Source organism: Haliaeetus albicilla, chromosome 2 (assembly GCF_947461875.1).
Source record: "Haliaeetus albicilla chromosome 2, bHalAlb1.1, whole genome shotgun sequence".
NCBI classification, from domain to species: Eukaryota; Metazoa; Chordata; class Aves; order Accipitriformes; family Accipitridae; genus Haliaeetus; species Haliaeetus albicilla.
The window spans coordinates 6959758-6978999 of record NC_091484.1 but is presented as its reverse complement, the minus strand read 5'-3'; the positions used below and the strand labels follow the sequence as shown (position 1 = coordinate 6978999).

The window sequence follows — 19242 nt, the reverse complement described above, 5'->3', positions numbered from 1 at the left end:
GTTTCCAAGTATTAATTATAAATTACAAAAAAATGAGCTAACAGTGCATAAATGGCAATTGTGATCATTGTAACTAATCATAAAAATCAATAGGACTTACTGTAATTACTCTAACTATAGTAATTATTAATTAGAGCAGTAAAATCAGTAGTTCTTATAACCTAAAAGAAGTCAGAGAATTGTATTTGACAGTTAAAATTTCTCTGACTCTTAAATGTACTATAAACACTAGCTTTCCTAAATAATACAAGTGTGCTTTATTGAAGACCTAATTAAAATTGAAGTCATGGGTGTGTTTTGGACCTAGTGCTACATGTATGATCACAGTCCTACATGGAAACACTTGCAAGAAGGCTGTTTGAAGGGGAAAGAGAGAGGATGGAAACAGCTACCACCTGCACTCTAAAAATAGCTTAAGGTGACAGAAAGTTATGCATTCCCAGAAAAGGGGTGGTCCTGCACACTTTTCTGACACCAGCACACACTGCTGCTGCTTCTTTTTTGTCAACTCTTAATGATTGTGCAGCTCTATGTCTGTCCAGCTAATTCATCTGACCACAACTAAGAGAAGAGAAAAGATTAGTTTCTAATTAGATCTGCATGCTGATCCAACTGACCCTACCCCTGTAGAGTTGCTAGAGCTGAAACAGGGAAGAAAATTATGCCCAGGACATGGGGGAAAAAGACGGGACAGGAAGCATGATCCAGCTGTGAAACCACATCCCCAAACTTGCAGGAACTTAATATTCTAACAACAAGCCAAAAAGTAAGGGATCTGCTTCTGCCACTATTTTCCATGCTGATGTAAAACTAAAGGAAGTCTTCTGAAGAGAATAACATTATACCTATTGAAAACCACTGGGAAAAGAGAACGGAGCTAATAACATTAAATAATTACTAGAACTATGGGGCATAAAATCCTGCGCTTTTTTAGCACAAAACTGTATTTTAGCATCATGAATTCTATTAGAAACGAATGTGTTTGCAGAAAGGAGATTTAGTAAATGTTCTTTGCATTAAAAAATCATTGCCTTTCATATGCTCACCTCAGGAAAGTACAAAGAGACTGAAGTTCATGCAGCTCTCAATTCTATAGACCTACTGAGGAATAAATTTGCTTCAGATCAGTATGCAATTCTATGAGTGAATCTGGAAGAAAAATGAAATGCAAGGTGAAACAAACCTATCTACTTTTTCGTAAATTACTGTGAAATTAGCTAATTTTTTCTTCATTCTGTTATTACACATATGTAATAAAACAGGTGAAGGTTCCCTATAACTTTCACACTTTAGCAATGTTATTTAGGTCACACAGTAGAAATTGCAACAAGAAGAAAAGCAAGCACAGAAGGGCTTCAACAGCTTTCAATCAGCGTCTTTTCTAGCTTTCTAACTGGACGTAGTTACACACTTTGAACTGGTCAGTTACAACCAGTGAAAACAGGGAAGACCAGAGTCTGTTTGTGCATTATTTGTCCATCATGTTGAGAATCATTTCACAAGTCATTTCTGTTTTCTGTTCTCTCGGAGCTGCTGTTTCTATTCCATCTAAAACAGGAACAATCTCACTGGCACAATGTTCATTTTTCACAGTGGAGACATCTTGGAACGATTCCAGGTCAACTTTGCAAAAAAAATTAAATATTGTGGTGATTAACCAGAAAGACAAGTAAATATTTCAATAAACTTAACAAACAGGCAATTTAATTTAGTGGAGAAAATACTGTCAATATATAACAACAGTGTATCTTTTATCTTACAGTTTATTTGGAGAATGAATATACTTTATGTTGAATATTACATTACGAGCCATGTTAGTGAGTAGTACCCATGGTATTCTTATCACAGGAAAACTAAGCATTATTTAACTAGAAATTCAATTCTCATATACATGCACTTTCTTTTTTAATTATTAGGGACAGCAAATCATTGACAGCACCAGTCTCACAAGTAATGTTTTGTAAAGCCACATACAGGATCCCACAGGCCCTTCCAAGTTGTGCAAGAAGTGAACAGCGATATACACTCGCAACTGTCAACTTTGGGGAAAAGCCTTCTGGAACCAGCACAGAAATTTCTTATATTTGTGTGAGTCAGTTAAGGGACTGACTATTTCCATGAACAACATCTAAAGACACATTGTCTTAGCTCTAGAAAATCAAGCTTCCAGATGAAGGTATCTGCAAGAAACTGAAAAGAAATTGTTTGCACGTAGCAAAACATTAATAAACTGCAAAATCTAATTATTGCAAAAACATAAACACTGCAGCTGTAACATTTCTCTCTAACCATACCATTACAGCCTTACCAGTGAAAACAGAAGTGTCAATGCTAATGTAAACTCAGCTGCTGATATATATTCATTAGATTCAGAAAAGCTCCAACATTTCTTCTTTTCACTATGTCAAATTTTATCAGTGTCACTGGCCACAAATCAGTGTAGATACAATTTGTAGATACCAAAATACAAGGTTTTAGGACACCTAGGCCTTAGATGTATCTCCATTCTTGTCCCTTACTCCATAAAAATCACCTGAAGAATGCTATCAAGGAGACTACCATGGGTTTCAAACAGCATCTAGGAAGCAGAGGGGCAAAAAATGACAGGATATTCTGGTCAGGCAAAGCTATTTTTTTGGCCCTGGTGGCCCTGAAGGTGACCTCAGAAACAAATGACCAGCTCTCACCCTGCAACAATGCAGAGATTCAGCATTAGATCAAACAGACAAAGGGAAGGCAGGATGCATGAGGATACAGGGTTCCTGCCCACGGCCTGACCTAACTGAATATTGCACATTGTGCTTTGTCTAATTCAACAGAAATGCACATAAAGGAAGACACCTCCTTTGGGTCAAATTTAGACTGTAAGGTGAAACTACTAGAATATTACTACCTATGTGGTAACAGGCTAAGGTTTATTTGAGAGAATAAAAAAAATACTCCATACGTTTTTAGAGTTGCAAATAAGATAAAACATAAATGACTGTATCAGGAATGTACTAGCATAACCCAGATAGAAAAGGCACTTCACTTATTGCTGTGGAATTCTTGCTGACAAGACATAACTGACTAATTAGTCTACCATTTTGGTCTGCCAAAACCTGAACTTACTCACTTCCTGGGAATCTTAATGTAGTGAGAATAGATGAGGAAGCAGAAGAGAGAAGGAAAGAGATAAACTATGGACCATCTTTTGGTTTGTATTGAAGTTTACAGAATAAACGCTCAGTGCTCAAGAGCTATCCACAATGAGTAACTTTAAGTAATTACAAGTGAGTTTCTGATTGCACAGACATACTGAACCAAGAGCTTTATAAACTGGCCTGATCACCTCTGCAGTATGACAGAAGAATGATGCTAGCTATTTAAATCAGTAGCATTTTTATTATTATTTGATCACTATCTGGTCTAAGTACGAGAGAAAGAAGATGAACAATTTTTTTATTAAGGTGTGCTAGATCTTTTGTGATTAACATGCAGTCTGAGTTCTGAAATTGAAAAGTTTTCAATCTGGTCTGTATTAAAGCAGCGTATTATAAATCATGAGCTCTTAAGAAAACTTTCTGTGGCTCAACTCAGTAATGATGTATTTCATCTTCCTTTATAAAGGAAAAGGGAATTTGTAAGAGGGAAAAGAAAAATGCATTTGTAAGCATTGCTAAGCAGGGAGTTTAGGAAGACATTTGCAGGAGCAAGGGAATAAAAGTCCCAGAATGAGTACCTGAGCAATGACCCAACGCAGATGACAAAAAATTCTGACACACAATAAAGACTATTCTGAAGTATTTGTCCATTATTAGCACTTAAATTAGCTTCATTGTGAAACAGTAATTAAACAGCAGGGGAGATTTACTGCCTTAGCCTTTCAGTCTTGATTCTAATTTACATGATTAAATTCTAACTTATTCGCTGATTATAAGCTTCTTGCTTAACACGCTTTGGGTTCTCATGGGTTTTATTTTTGCCTTTGCTTCTTTTTCTGGGTGTAGCAGTTTTTGCCCTCACCAATCCACAATTTTCAGCATGCTTATGCATATTATTCTGTTAGCATAATGAAGCATAAATAGATGAATCAAATATTAATGTATGTAAGCAATTTAACACACACACAAAAAACAAATATGGTTGTGACAGACAAATTTTGGAACACTAAGTGAAAGGCTGACTTAGTTAACAACCTCCATAAAACTCCTGAAGATTTTCCAGAATGCATATTAAAATTCTGCTTTAACAGAACATTGCCATTTGGTGGGTATAAAATCAAATTTATCATTTTCTGGTTCCTGGATAAGCAATAAAGTTTTACATGTAAAATCTGTATGTGGAAAAAAGCTTACATTTACTTTAGTGTGCACTAAAGTGTGCACAGTTAACCCAAAACCAGATATATGTTCTCACTGCATATGGTTTTGAAGTAGTGAATAATAATTTCTTACTTTTCTTGCTGAACTGGTCCTAGCACCCTTTCACTTCAATTATCTTTCCAAGTTCTTTAATTTGCCTTAAAATTCATACCTCCACATTGCCTTTTTATTTGTTTTAAAAAGACTACTGTACTAAACATTAGTACCTTCAATATTGGATTGTACAAACCAGTACCAACCCTGAAAATATGGTGTGGCAGGTATTTTCTACCTAAAGGGGACTACTGTAAAGTTCTTTATTAGTCATTCAATGTAAGGTTTCAGAAAGAAAACAAACAAGTTGTGCTGGCTTAGCATTAAGGAGTTAACACTCCAGCCAGTACACTGCTTTTTACTCTCAGTCCTTTGTGACACTATGATCTGCAATACTTAGCTAAAGATAACTCCACTGAGATTCCTTAAAAGGAAGTATCTTACCCAGAGTGAATAGCCCTTACCACATTTAGGGCATTCATAAACTCTAGGCTTAATATTAGAGTCATGGGTCTTCCTAAAGTGAAGAGTGAGAAGCTGCTTCCGTTGAAAGCTTTTGCTGCAGTAGGAGCAAGTGAAGGGCTTCTCACCAGAATGGGTTCGTTTATGTACAGTTAAGCGTCGCTCCTGAAACAAGGAAAATATCTGTAATGTAACTATCCAGCTCTGTGACACATGTTCAAAAAACCACACAGGCACACAGAAAAGGGCAAGGATGTTGCACAGACTCCTTAATCATCCTCCACTGTAGGCAGCTGCTGAAGAACACATTGGGATACTGCCCACTGACTTGCGAGAAGGTCAGAGGTTTTCCTCCTAACCTTATTAAGGTTAGCAGAGAAAATAATCAGAACGGAGCAATGGTACATTCCAATATACCAAGGCCAAAGCAATGCTACCCTAACTGTATTCTTTAAAATAAAATTTTCAGTTCAGACTGAATTTATTCTGTGACACCACTGAAAAATCACATTTAAGGCGCGAATATTTTATTTTGTTCTCATCACAATGTCACCGAAAGCGATTGCTTTTACTTTATACATCTAAGCAGTTCATGTGCAAAAGATTTATCAGGAAGATACCCTCAGAGTTTCCAGCTTTTCAATTTTACTGGTTATTTGTGAACCATTTATCTTGCAGATAAATATAACTACACTGTTTTAATTAGATTTCAGTCACAAAAGTTTTTATCTTCTTAAGGTAAATATAACCCCAAAGCCAACACTACCTTGCCAAACCATCACTTGAGTAAGCAATAATTTTTCGGTGAACTTAAATACCTGCTTACATGCGTAGCTGCACTGATCACATTTGAAGGTTTTTTCATTTCTATGAGTCTTCTTGTGCTGAGTAAAAGCATAGCGCTCATGAAAAACAGCTTCACAGTAACTGCATTTAATTGCCACTGCCATGTTGGAATGCAGATTTCGCAAGTGTATACCTGAACAGTTATTAAAAGCAACTAATTTTAGTGGTAAATTTTTGATTTCCACAATTTTGAACAGGAGTTAGACTGTGCATAGCCCTCAGTAATTCATACATCATAGAGGAAAACACAAAAAAGAACCTTCTGTGTCCTCTGCAGTAGGGGTAAAATCGCCAAATAGACAATTTTTCAAATTAGTTTAAGATAACTGAAGTTGCAGCAAGATGTTGTAACTTTCCAGAGAAATTAAGGAGTTATAAGCCTAAATCTTACTGATTTCAGTGGAAATCATTTAACAAATCAAATCCTTTCAAAAATTATGGTAACTGCCTGCTTTTGTCTATACACAAAAACGAATTTGAAAATGCTACTCAAATTAGTATTTACAATATTAAAATTAAAAGTGTAAAAATAAATGAACAAAGAAATTGTATGCATGTAAATAACAATTCCACTTCTAGCTTCAAATATTTAATAGACTTCAATGGTATCTTTATTTGAAAATATAAATAGATGCTAAATGTATCTTTCTATGTCTAAATATTTTTTCAATACAGCTTTTTCATATCTTTCTGGAAACTTAAAATTTTATATAGGTTTTGTTGGTAATTTGCCTCAAATACAGCAAATATGCTATATTTCTAATACACTGATTTATTAATAAAACTCTCATCTGTACAAAAACATTTTCTTCCTAGAAAAGAAGATGAATTTACATATGAAATGTATGGATAGGGACAACTTTACTGGTACTTGAAGCAAGTACTGTTGCAAAGAAGAGTAGTTTAAAAATTTAGTATATAAAATTCCCAGAAAATCATGACAGCTTGTATTTCAAGAACTGTGGTTTGTACAAGGAAAAATTTTAATTTATATTTTCAGTTACAATTACAATTTTAATTTATATTTTCAGTATCAATCTGTATATCAGTACTGTTTGATACTGACGGCAAAGCAAAAAATTCCACTTTCTGCATACAGAATGAAGACGAACTTATGCAGTGGTTTGTTCTTTGCATTCTGGGAAAAGACCCCAACTAGCAAAAAGACATTTGAGTTTATTGTATCACCTTCAATGGTTCATGAATGTTATATAGCCCGAAAATAATCTTTAACATTGATGTAACAGAATTTAGAATTCTAAGAGTTTTGAATGCTTGAAGCATAGTAAAACCATTGTCTGCTGGACTGATGAACTCTGACTGAAAAGTTAAATTGCACTTTACTAACTAATGCAATTACATGTATTTCTTTAAATTACACGGAAAATGCACTCAGCAACTAAACACGCAGTACAATTTTAGATTAAGAGGTAAAAGCTGATTTGGTATATGCAAAAAACATATATACTAAAACATTCAATCTATTTAGTTTCTCATATAGCTAGATGCATATACACATTTTAAATAGAGCTGAAAAAGAAACAGAATGCAAGAACTAAAATGGCTTTATACAGAGCTAACTGGTCTCTGTGGCTTTGAGAAAAAACTTTTCAATACAACCTGGACATATATTTTTGTGAGGTATCTTCTTACTGCAAAACAGAAGATCACAATGCCACAGGTGTTACGCAAAAAAAACCCCAACTGAATGTTTGCTACTTTGCATTTTAAACAAATTAAAAGATCAACCACAAGATGTCACCACATCTCCTTGCAGGAGGAACTTACCTGTAAAACAATGAATACATTTTCCATAGAAATATTCTGTAATGACATAAAGTCATATATAACCTATTTCATATCATTGTAAGCAGTGAAAATCAGAGATTTAACCTCTAATTATCTCTACATTTAATTTTCAATTTTTTCCTTTAAACTCACCCAAGTCACTTCTTCGTGCAATAAAGGTACTACAATGTGGACACTGGTATTTTGGCACATTTTCTCCATGCTTCTGTAAAATATGGATTTTCATGGTACCACTTTGAGTGAATTTGGCCTGGCAAACATAACATTCATAGGGTTTTTCACCTATTAAAAACATATTAAAATAACATATGCTTAGAAACTCTACATACAAATGCAAAATTCCCACAGATCTCAACATCCATGTTCTAACAGCAACAGTCTCCAGACCAACCAAAATGTTCCTATTAGTTGACAATGAACAAAAGGCTAAACAAGTTTACATAGCTGATTACAATGCAAAAACTCGGCTTCCAGAATCTGCGAGTCAAACTGATGAAGCATAAAGCCATTAATATAATTCTAGACTATTAATCAGGAATTATTTTAATTATATTCTATTCTGTCTTGAATATTTAATGTACAAAAATGCAGAATTATCCTCAAATGTGCAAGGAGAGAAAGTTAACAGCTGTAACAACATCATGGTAAAGTGATTCAACACCAGTCATTGATAATGGTGGAAGAGAAAGCAGTAAATTATTTTCTTGCCTTTCTTCCCCAGAAAGTCAGGAGGTGTGAATATCATCAAAAATTACATCAACATTGGCAATTGACACAGTCTAATAAGAAAGAAACAGCTAGTATTGAGGACCCAACATGCACACAGATTTTGAACCAACTCCAGACTGGTTCTGTGGACTAAGTCTCTTGGACTCTTCTGGTTGGACTCTCATTAAAAAAGAATTCAGTTTAATTGCACCAAACTGCCTCAAGATATGAACCAAAGCATGGTAAATGGGGATATTTGGAAGATTTGATTCAAACCACATTCTCACACTCCGATTCAGACTAAAACAGTAATCATAACCTACATTACATATCATAATTGAGCCAAGTTAAACCCTGAAGTATATGACAGATATTAACTGCCTTCTCAGAAGGCATGCACATTACAGAGCCATGGTTGGAATGCACTGCTTTCAATGTTAAAACAATTTAATTCTTTGCTGACCAAATTAGTTACTAGCAATTTGGGGCCACAACGATGTCCATGTTTTGAACAGACATTTTAAACTTTCCCATCAGATACATCTCCATATAAAATTAACTAATTGAGAAATAAAAGTGACAACTTGATCCACAGAAAAAAAGACCACATAAATGAAATATTTTTCTAAGATAAAAAGAGTTTAGGAAAAACAGCAAGACTGTAACTACTAACACTGTACAGCTAGACTTCCAATAGCCAAATCAAGAAAATTTAAAGAGAACATGTTTTTCAGGCACATTTTTACTCAAAATCACAAATTTTAAAAGTGCTAATTTAGAGGCTGAAATTAGATCACTCTAACCCTATGAATGTTAAGGGCCTAAGGACATAAACTTGATCATTACATTAGAGTCCTACCTGAATGAGTTATCATGTGCCTTTTCAGTTTATATGCATCCTTGCTAGCATAACTGCAAAGGTCACAGGCATAAGGACGCTCTCCTGTATGTGAGCGAATATGTCGTTTCATTTTGCTTGCCTAGTATAAAACCAAGAAATTTGCTGCAGTAACATTTACATTAGAGACATAATCAATTAAAATATAAGCAATTTTACAAAATACATCTATTGCAATTTTAAGTATTGCATCAATTCCCGAATTAGTACTCTCCCACCCCCACCCCCACCCCATGCCCCGTTTTTTCTGTACAATCAGCCTGTTGTGGTTTTAGGTAACATTTCTGTACTTTTTCCCCAGATGATCTTACTTTCATGTTAGTGTCAACATAAGCAAAAGGAGTAATTTTATAGTAAGAACATAAAAGCTAGAATTTTTAAATCAGCTGAAGGGGCTACCTAATACCTTCAGGTTACTTGGATATGCCAAACATAAAATTCTTTAAAAAGACTCAGGAAAATAAATGAAAGACCAAACTTATTAACCACAGCCTTTATTCGCCTTCAAGTCCCAATGAAGCAGTGAAAACTGCAAAAGTTTAATTCATTCTACTTTTTATACTGTTCTTGTGACATGTTCTACATAAATATTGTAGGTATGTAAGCTAAGTTACCTAATGTTCAATTCCTCCATTTATAAACATACTTAATGAATTCACTGCTAGATCCATTCAAATCTACAACACTATTCACTTAAATAAAATTAAACATGATTGCCAGTCTTTGCTATACAAAAGTCAAATCATATGCATGGTATTAGTAGGGGGGTCCTTCAGCAACCCTCATTCAGGTAAAACTTACAGCAATATTAGTGAGAGTTCTGCAACAGCAATGACTACCAAATACTTCCTTATAAGAACAAAGGAAAGAATAGGATACTTTAATATAAACTGACAAGGTTTTTAAAGATGCAAAGTATCCAAAAACTAATTAATAAGATATGGTGTGTGGAATAAAGTTCAGGCTTGCTTACAGCTTTAGGTCTGGACACAGCACATAAAAAATTTAGATATTGAATATCCATTAAACTGTGACAGTGATTCAATCATAGGTGACTGTGACAGTGATTCAATCACAGGTGCATAACTGAAAGCCTATTTTTTCCAAGTGAACCCTTAGGCAGTCTCTAATTTTTTTATTTCTAGATTAAGAAAATTTCAATCCTGTAAAAAAACCAAACATCATCAAGCATATAAACACAATACACGAGCTTTATTTTAGACATTAGCCAGTCTTGTCCTACAGTTTATGGAATTAAGTATAAAGGAGGACCAAGTATGCTTTTGTAGGATCAAATTCACACAAACACATTGTCCAGCAGTAATTTTAGCATAATAAAAAAGAAAATGCCCTTAAAACGTAACTAGTTTCAAAAAGCTAAATAATGGTACAAATACTAATTTGAAGCAACTAATTTATAAATACTACTACATGGACAAAGTAAGGACTCAAGGAATTCAGATTACTTATTCCTTTTTTGAGGGGCAATGGGGATGAAAAGATGTGCATACAAATGAAATGCATGTCACCATAAAGTTTTAGTAATCAGCTATCTTGCAGTAACACTGCAGTAACACTGCAGTAACACAGCAGACAAATTCAACCCATCAGTGTGGTCCAAGGCCATTAGCAGAGACCGGTGGTCTTTGCTTTGAAGTTATTATATGTGGGCCACTGATTCCTGGGATCCAGCAGATCTCCCTACCTTTAGGGTCTCTACAGTCCTCTTTCACAGTATTTAAGTATTACAGGAACCACAAGTTTGGCCATTCCTCCTAATTCAGAACGCACATATACGTCCGCATCACAAGCCAAGTATTAATACTGTAGCTTGACATCTGCAACTACCTCTGTAACATACTGAGTTGATCTCATATAGAAATCTGACAATAACCAAGGATGGCATAGACAGTACGATATACGCACAGGTAGGTCCCAATTCAGCAGAAAATTTGCGAGGTTAAAAATCTGTGCAAAAATGTTATTAACTTGACAGTACATTAAAATCTTAGTATATGAAAGCCTACAAACTCTCCCAAAAGATTCAGTAAGGCTGTACTTACTTCTACACTAGAATATTTACACACTGAACACTTGAAAGGTTTTTCTAAAGTGTGCTTGTAACGCCTGTGCCGTGAAAGCTCACCACTGGTCACAAATGCCATATCACAGTCATTGCACTTATAGGGTCTGGTCCCTGTAAGAATATACTGTTTCTTAGAATTTTGTTTAACAACACAATGGTATGATTTGTCTGCCTTAAATCAACATGCACAATTTTTTAATAGAGTGTCTTCTGAGATTCTGAGGTTTTGTATACAATAAATGTACACCAGAAGTTTATTATAAACACGATTTATCAATTTGCTTCATATGGTTATATAGCAAATGAAAACATCACAAAAAAAATCTATTATGCACATAGGAATCAGACACAAGTGAAGTCACTATTCAGCTGACAAAAATTTTTAGAATGGTATTTAACAAAATAAATGAATACACACACAGAGAGTTACTAACTACAGACCATGTCTTTTCTGTGTGGAACTCCAAACAAAATCAGAAAAACTTCTGAGCAGAAAATTATCACAGAATACAGCTCTAAGACAAAGTCATTTGCACGTTAATTAAATTTTGCAGACAACATATAAAATTAAGCATTTTCACACATTAGATACCTGTATGTACATTCACATGGTTATGCAGGAGAGTAGCTGTACGAAAAGCCTTAAGGCAGAGGTGACACACATGACGTTTCTCATCAGAATGGGTTTTCACATGACGATTAAGACTTGATATTCTAAGTGAGGTGAACGTGCACAAGCCACAGCTGAAAACTGCTTTTTCTCCTATGGGAACAAAGACATAATTTAGATCGTACAAGCCACAAAATAATGACTTGACTTTTTCAAAAAATAGTACCAATTTCAATATAGTTCCTCTACTTTGGGTAAAACTACTTCATACTTCTACATAAAAGAACTTCAAAATACATTACAAAAAATCAAGCTGTCAGAAATTATTGTATCTATTTAAGACTTAAGTAATTTGCCCAGAAAATAGTGCCATGTGTTAGTGACACAGTTTAGAACCTAATCCCAGGAAACCTAACTCCTAGCCTAGCTTTCATCTCCAAGACAGGATGAAACTTCCTCTCTTGATAGTACCATTCAGACATGGTTCATCAAGGCACTCAGAACCTGTGCAGCACACTTCTTGATGGCAACTGTATAATTAGTACTAAGTAAGCCTGTTCAAAGATTTGGAAATGGCAGGTTAAGCTATTCTCAGCTTTCTAGTAGTCCTGAATCCATAAAGTGTATGTAAAAAACATCAGGATATAAAAGCCTCTTTAAAATTATTAGTTGAATTTGAGGAAAGAAAGATCAATTCCTTGAAGGAGTCATAGAATAAAGTTATGCTTTCTGGATTACATAACATTTCCAAGTTAATGGCACAGCAGTAATGAATTTCTTTGGAGATTAACAAGTTAAGAGTAAACGTGCAACACTTTCAGTTTTGAGGAAGATTTGAAACCGCGAAATGGCAAATACGTCATATTTGAAGAGCCTTTCCAGAACAGTTGTCTCGGCTCCCAAGTGCACACTCTGTAATGATTTTCATGCTGAGACCAAAATGTATTTTATACAATGCTTTATATCACACAGAGATGTGCAGCTAACACTTCACTTCAATAACAGCAAACAAAAACGCTTTATTGTTATTTGTTCATTGTGGATTCATGCCCACACAAAAGAACACTGTTAGCTTTGTTAAAGCTGCTCAAATGTGCTTCCTATAAATGCAGGAACTAAAACAAGGGACATTAACAATTTGTACAATATCCATACTTTAAAAACCTCAGCCAAGATACCTTAATATCAAGATATTATGACACACGTTTACAGACTCTTCAACATTACTGATGTCATCCAACTTTTACAGTAGACACAGTTTCTAGGGAAATAGTTGCTTATCCATTCCCTTCTAAGTCAGTCCTTAACTTCTGCAACATACTTTTACACTCCTAAAATCTTAAATCAGCCGTTTGCTGTTACTTAGGTTCTGGGAGATACCTTACTGACAGGCATTGGTAATTGCCCACCACCCTCAGCCAGCAACTTGGAACCACTCTAAGCTCATCCATAAACCCCCAAACAAGCACACTTTGAAGCTGAATGAGAGAACTAAGAAAGACCAAGTAAGTTACTAGGTTTATTCACAGGCATTTATACAATATTAACTTTGAAATCTCCCTGGAGGTTTCAAATACTACATATTGTTCAAAAGACCATTAATTTCTAAACGCCATCCAAAAAGTCTCTCCTGAACACATCACAGATGACATCAGGCTGAAGGGTATTATTCCTTCTTCCAAATTTCCACACAAAGTTAGATTTAACCTAACCTAAACTTAACAATTAACATTGTGAATACTTAATACTAAGTTTCAACCTCACTTCAAAATCTAACTTAACATATGTTATCTAAAAATGAACTACAAATATTATTAAGTTTTTACCTTTTTTCCGATGCGGAGCACAAATCTGAAATTTTACATTCTTGGGATTTCTTACAACTGTTTGTCCTGATGGAGTTGCATATTTGGGCTCTTTACCTTCATCACATGAGTCTGACAAATCATCGCTAGCTTTGCAGCTCTGACTCTTTGTTTCCCCAAGAGTGAAAAAAAGTTCCTTTCCTCCCCTCTCTTCAGATGGGATCAGTTGCTGGACCTTATTTTCAAATGCAATGACATCATTATCTCTATTTAAAAAAGAAAACGTTTTACAACTTCCCTAATCAAAGGTAGTCACTAGTGGCAAAACAACTAAGCCATCAACAAGATGCAAGCTACTAATTAAATTTGATTTTCAGCCTTAAATGTGATGGACAAAACTGCAACAAAAAATTTGCATTTAACATAGAGCAGCCTAACTGGGGAGTGAACAATCACTAAAATTGAGCCCCAGCTCTTCAAAATCTTATACAAAGTTTCAGAGCATCATCACTTGTATCCTCACTTTTTAAAAAATAGTTTAAATTTAATTTCAGTACATTTGCCTTTTAAAAGGAAAAAAAAGAAGAAAGTGTGCTCGCAATTTTTTACCAAACCAATATAGGACTTTTGCAGCCTAATTGTAATGCTTTCTTTGTCATATGGCAATCAACAAGGTTGTGATACTTTTTGCACTAGATAAACTTAAATATGACCATACCTTGGAAATTATCTAGGGTAGCATATGAGTTTTAAAAGAAAAAAAAAATTATTCTAAACCCAACAGTTAGCAGAGGATAAATACCAATGTTTGCATGTCCTTTTAATAAAATGCATTTCAAATGAGACTATAGTACGCATCCAGCTTTAAGGACGACTGCAGTATTGTACTAATGCAGAAGAAGGAAAATTGTCTAATGCTACTTAAGAGATCTAGGCCGTCAAACCAAATAGCACGAAACTGGCAAATTGAATTAAAAGCTTGTCTGAATTTCAGCAGGTTAGTCATCTAGAAAGGCTAAATTTTTTAGTTTGCCTTTTTAAACATGGGATGAGATTATAAAAAGCTGTACAAAGGATTAGATACTTCAACAAATTTGAATGCTTAGAAAAAATACTGTTGAAGTACAGCATGATAGTACAAGCTAACAGCTAACATATCGCCATCTTCACCACATCCAGAACTTGTACCTCAATCAGTAGCATGTCTGGTGGTTTCTCTGTTGGCTCGCTTTCTGAACTGTTTGCTTGCCCTTTTTCTTGCAGAACATTAATCTGTGCCATCCCTACGTCATAAAAAACACAGATACCTTCCTGCCTGCTTACAGCCATGCCTGCCGGCACCTTGTGCAGCACACCCTGCCCCTGCTGCACTGCTGGCTGCAGCACAACTGCGCCGGCCATGGCTGCCATCGCCACCCCCCTCTGCAGGTGGGCAGTTTTCTGGCAGACTCCCTCCAAGTCCTCTTCCTCTGCCTTCAGACACACCGTCTGTAGTGTCAGCAAGTGTTTTTCACCCTTTTCAGGAGACAGGGACCACTCTGGGGGGACGCTTGCCACCGTCTGCATGTCGAGTCCCACACCGTGCTCGCTGGCACTGCTCCTCTCCTTCACCCCAGTTATCCTGTCCCCGTCACGCTCTTCTCCTGTCCCCGTTTTTTTCCGCACTCCCGATTTCGGGGCAAGGTTCCACCAGCTCTAAGGCCGCAGACGCTGCTGACTGAACCTGTTCAAAAGGCAAGGTTAAAAACGAGGGGAAATCACGGGCTTTCAGGACAAGCCCCTGGCCTTGCCTCGCACTCCAGCCCTTGAACCACCTCGCCGGCCTGCTTGCCCCCAGACCTCCCGCACGCCGACCACCAGAGCACGCCTGCCACCCCCTGCGCCCCACTCCCAAAGCCTCCCAGCCGGCCCTCACTCCCTCAAACTCCCCCTGCTCCTCGGCCAGGCGGAGAAAGGGCTCAGCCCTGTTGTCCACCTCGGCACGGGTGGCCCCGCACCCCCGAGGGGGGAGTCGTCCCCTCAGCGGCAAGCGCGGGGGGAAGCCCACTCGTGGGCAGAGTCTGCCGTGGGGGAGAGCTGGTTCCTCACCTCTTAATTCCCCACCAGGTGCAAGGGCGTGAGGTGGGCGAACCTCCAAAGGCCTGCCCGTGCCCGATGCTCCGCGAAGAGCCCCTGTCCTCTCAGCGAAACCGCAGCAAATCCACGCCGCTAGGCAGCGAGGCCTCCTGTCAAAAGCAGCCTGCCATTTTGTCGTGCTCGAGTCCTAGATGAAGATCTCTCGGTCTTAATTGTAGGCCCTTAACCTTCTGCTCCCACTTGGCTGGAGACCACAGGGCTGAGATCAATTGGTTTCCCTGCTTGCAAAATATTTGAAGTACTTCCTATGTTTCTCTCACAGAAACACTTCAGCCTGGGTGCCGTGTCGCTGGAGTGCTACTGAAGAGCTGGCTGACTGCTACTGCCGCAGCATCTCTTACCCTGGGAGCTGAAGTATTTCACGAAATTGGCTGAAGTACGTTTGCAGAGGCAGTAGAGCGATATATAAGCATCATTACACTATACTTTAGGCCAGGATTGGTTATTCAATGAGAAGAAGTTTAGACTTAAGAGTTCTCCAAAGGCATTGTAAAAATGTCTTTGAGGTAAATTCGTGCGATTTGAGAGACTTAACATTTAATCCTGTGTACCCTTCTAGACTAGCAATTTCCAGCCGTCAAATATTTTGTAAGGCCCACTTACTATTAATACCTATTATACATTATTGCAAAGGACTGATTTGGAGCTTTATCTCTAAATATTAGTTCTGTGCGTTGCAAAGTACAGTACATTGCAAAATACAGTACATTGCAAAATTACTATAGCCCAGCGTGGTCCAGATCCTGCTAAACTACATACTGAACTTTAAACAAAACAAAACAAAACCCCTAACCAATTCATGGCTTTCCTCGCCTGTGTAAGTAACCCATTAAAACTGGCATTTGTGAAATATCCTTAGCACAAAATAGCAGCAAATGCTGCTGGCCTGTTTAGTTGTACTATTGCATCAGACGAGGTGGTGTTTTGCACAAAGCCAATATTATACGGTGTGTTTCTGGCTACAGTTAACACTGCTGGTTACCCAGGAACCACGTGTCCCCTTTTCCACTGAGTTAGGCAGGGATAGCATTACTATTTCTGTGGTTTGGGTGCCTGAGCTAGCAGGTGCCATGCAGCACCATTGGAAGAGCCAGTAATTCCGATTACCACAAAGGATGTAGCCATGAAAAGTACATTGGTGGGCCCACTGTAACAAGTTGTGAGCATGAAATATTAAACCCCTCACATCTTGAAAAACGAATCTCATGACAAGCCTGATTTTAGGTCATTGACCCTACTAGGTCTTATCCTTAGAGCTAGCAAGCTCCTGTAACTCCCATAAATACCCTTGACAACAACTACTCCTATTCACAAATCTGCAGAATCCTAATACTAAAGTAATATAATTTTTTTTACATTTAATAACTGCAAATTAGTCATAACTATTATGTTACTTGGAACCAACACAAATCCAAAGCAATTATTTAAGGTTGACTAGGTATTCCAGCAATTTAGGGCTGATATTTTAGTTAGATACCACATTATTCATCATCTACAGAATCTGGGGGCTCTCAGAACGAAAGAACAGGATGCAGAATACACAATATATTCATATAATTATGCTGCTGGTCACTGTAGCCAAAGATTATACTTCTTACACTTTTCTGAATCTTTCAAGTTGTTTCGTATACCATGCAATTATGATAGTTGAAGGGCACTGAGGAAAAAAGTTGTTATACCAGTATAACCTCCTTTAGGTCATTTTAATGAGTTTTTCTGCACTTGAACAGTCATCAGCATCCAAGAGCTGTCCTGCCTTGTACTTCTGCATTATTAATACCAGCACCATCCATGCAGCCACAGTTAAAGGTCTGTCATTATTTCCATTATAAACTGATATTTTCAAGGATTTATAACTCAAATGCAGAATAGCCCTGCAGTTCATTTTTGTTGAATTTAAAGGAACCACTTGGATCAGCAATCTACAAACTCAACCACTTTCTAATTACGTTTTGACACAATAGAGGTTAACAATTCCATAATGGCCGTTATGGTCTATCGTGTATACAGTCTCCAGTTACCAGTACTGCCTACTGCATCATCTATCTCTAACTGCAATCAGGCTTCTATCCACTCCTCTAAAGGGTCTATTTCTTCCTAACAGATCAACAGTCTGCATGAAAAATCTATCATGAAAAGAACAGAGGACCTTTTTTATTTTTTAAGTCATAATTACATTTTGGGGGGTACAAACATGCTCAATATGAATTATTGTTTGTGAGGGCTATTTTATAAGGAACATAACAAATTCAGTGTAGGCACATTCTCTCTTGCTAAAGTAATGTTACATAAAGAAACAAAATTCAGCCACAAAATTGCAGACAAATTGCTGATAAGAATCTACCAGTGCATGAAAGTGAATACATGGACAACTAAAATCCTAAATCAGCAAAGTCAAGTCTACCCTTGGCTGCACTAAGGAAACACAGCAAACTTTGTTCTGATCTGCATTTTCCTCCGAGTATAAACAGCACAGCTGACTTTTTTGATGAGTAAAATATTGGATTGTCTGTTCAGATTACCAGTCTTAAATCTGAATAATGTCTTGTATAATATTTAAGATGCTTAATGCTTGTTAGATGGAGCTGACTTTTTGAAAAGCTCCATTACCACATAACATAAAGCATATTTGACCTTGAAGGCAGTTCAAAGTCTTCAGCTTCATTCCCTTCCTGCGTTTTAGAAAATCACTTTGCATGGCTGCAGAGGCTGTATAACCAGCCTTTATTGTGTATGCTTTGCACCTCCATCTTCCTATCATAGGTCCTAAACTACAATCCTCTGATGCCAACAGAAGGATTGCCATCAATTTAAATGGGTTTGGAATTAGGCCCAGAATAGATAACTATCTGAAGAAATAACAGTGTGATTTATTTACACATTTTTGACCTGTCCACAAAACTCAAGAGTAAATCAGGACTGTTGCAGTACACTTGAAGGGGGGAGGGGGGGACCAAAGCAAAAAAGCCAAACAAATAAGCCCCAATTTAACCTCCAATGCTCATAATTGTTTCATTTATGATATTCCATCTTGTAGTTGAAAACTCCATTCTTCTCTAGAACATGACTCCTGTTAGTCTACGAGAAAACCCAGTCTTTGTTGTGACTTATTTTGACAGCTTTAATATCATTTTCCACCTGGCATCTGGAAAGTTTTCCATTTTCACTTTCCTCCAATGTCTCACTTTTGTTTCCAAGTATATGTCGTATTCACACTGCACCTGTCATAGTGGTATCTATGCGCCTTAACACCAGTCTGAAAACCTATACGCCTTTACTTTTGCCCTTACACCAGGGACAATTGCTACCTTCATCACCTGTTTTGCAGTGAGATATTACCCCTCTTAATAATGACAGCAGTAGATAACCTCCTTCACACCATCACCTGTTTCAGAGAAAGCAAGTATACTTTTATAATCTTCTAATTTTCATGTGGCTCTTTTAAATATTGTTCAGTTTATGAAGTTGGAGCCACTAAATGGTTG

General features: G+C 36.9%; 1 protein-coding gene across 1 annotated transcript; it reads right to left on the bottom strand.

Moving 5' to 3' along the window:
- Nucleotides 1–1018: 1018 nt before the first annotated feature.
- On the bottom strand, nt 1019–15031 carry CTCFL (CCCTC-binding factor like). Its single transcript, XM_069798891.1, has 10 exons — nt 14810–15031; nt 13643–13856; nt 11799–11969; nt 11184–11317; nt 9082–9202; nt 7647–7796; nt 5678–5838; nt 4842–5024; nt 3903–4041; nt 1019–1623 (listed from the first exon to the last, which is right to left on the bottom strand). Exons 1-10 carry the CDS (start codon nt 15029–15031, stop codon nt 1469–1471), a joined length of 1650 nt encoding a protein of 549 aa, XP_069654992.1. The 3' UTR covers nt 1019–1468.
- Nucleotides 15032–19242: the final 4211 nt, after the last annotated feature.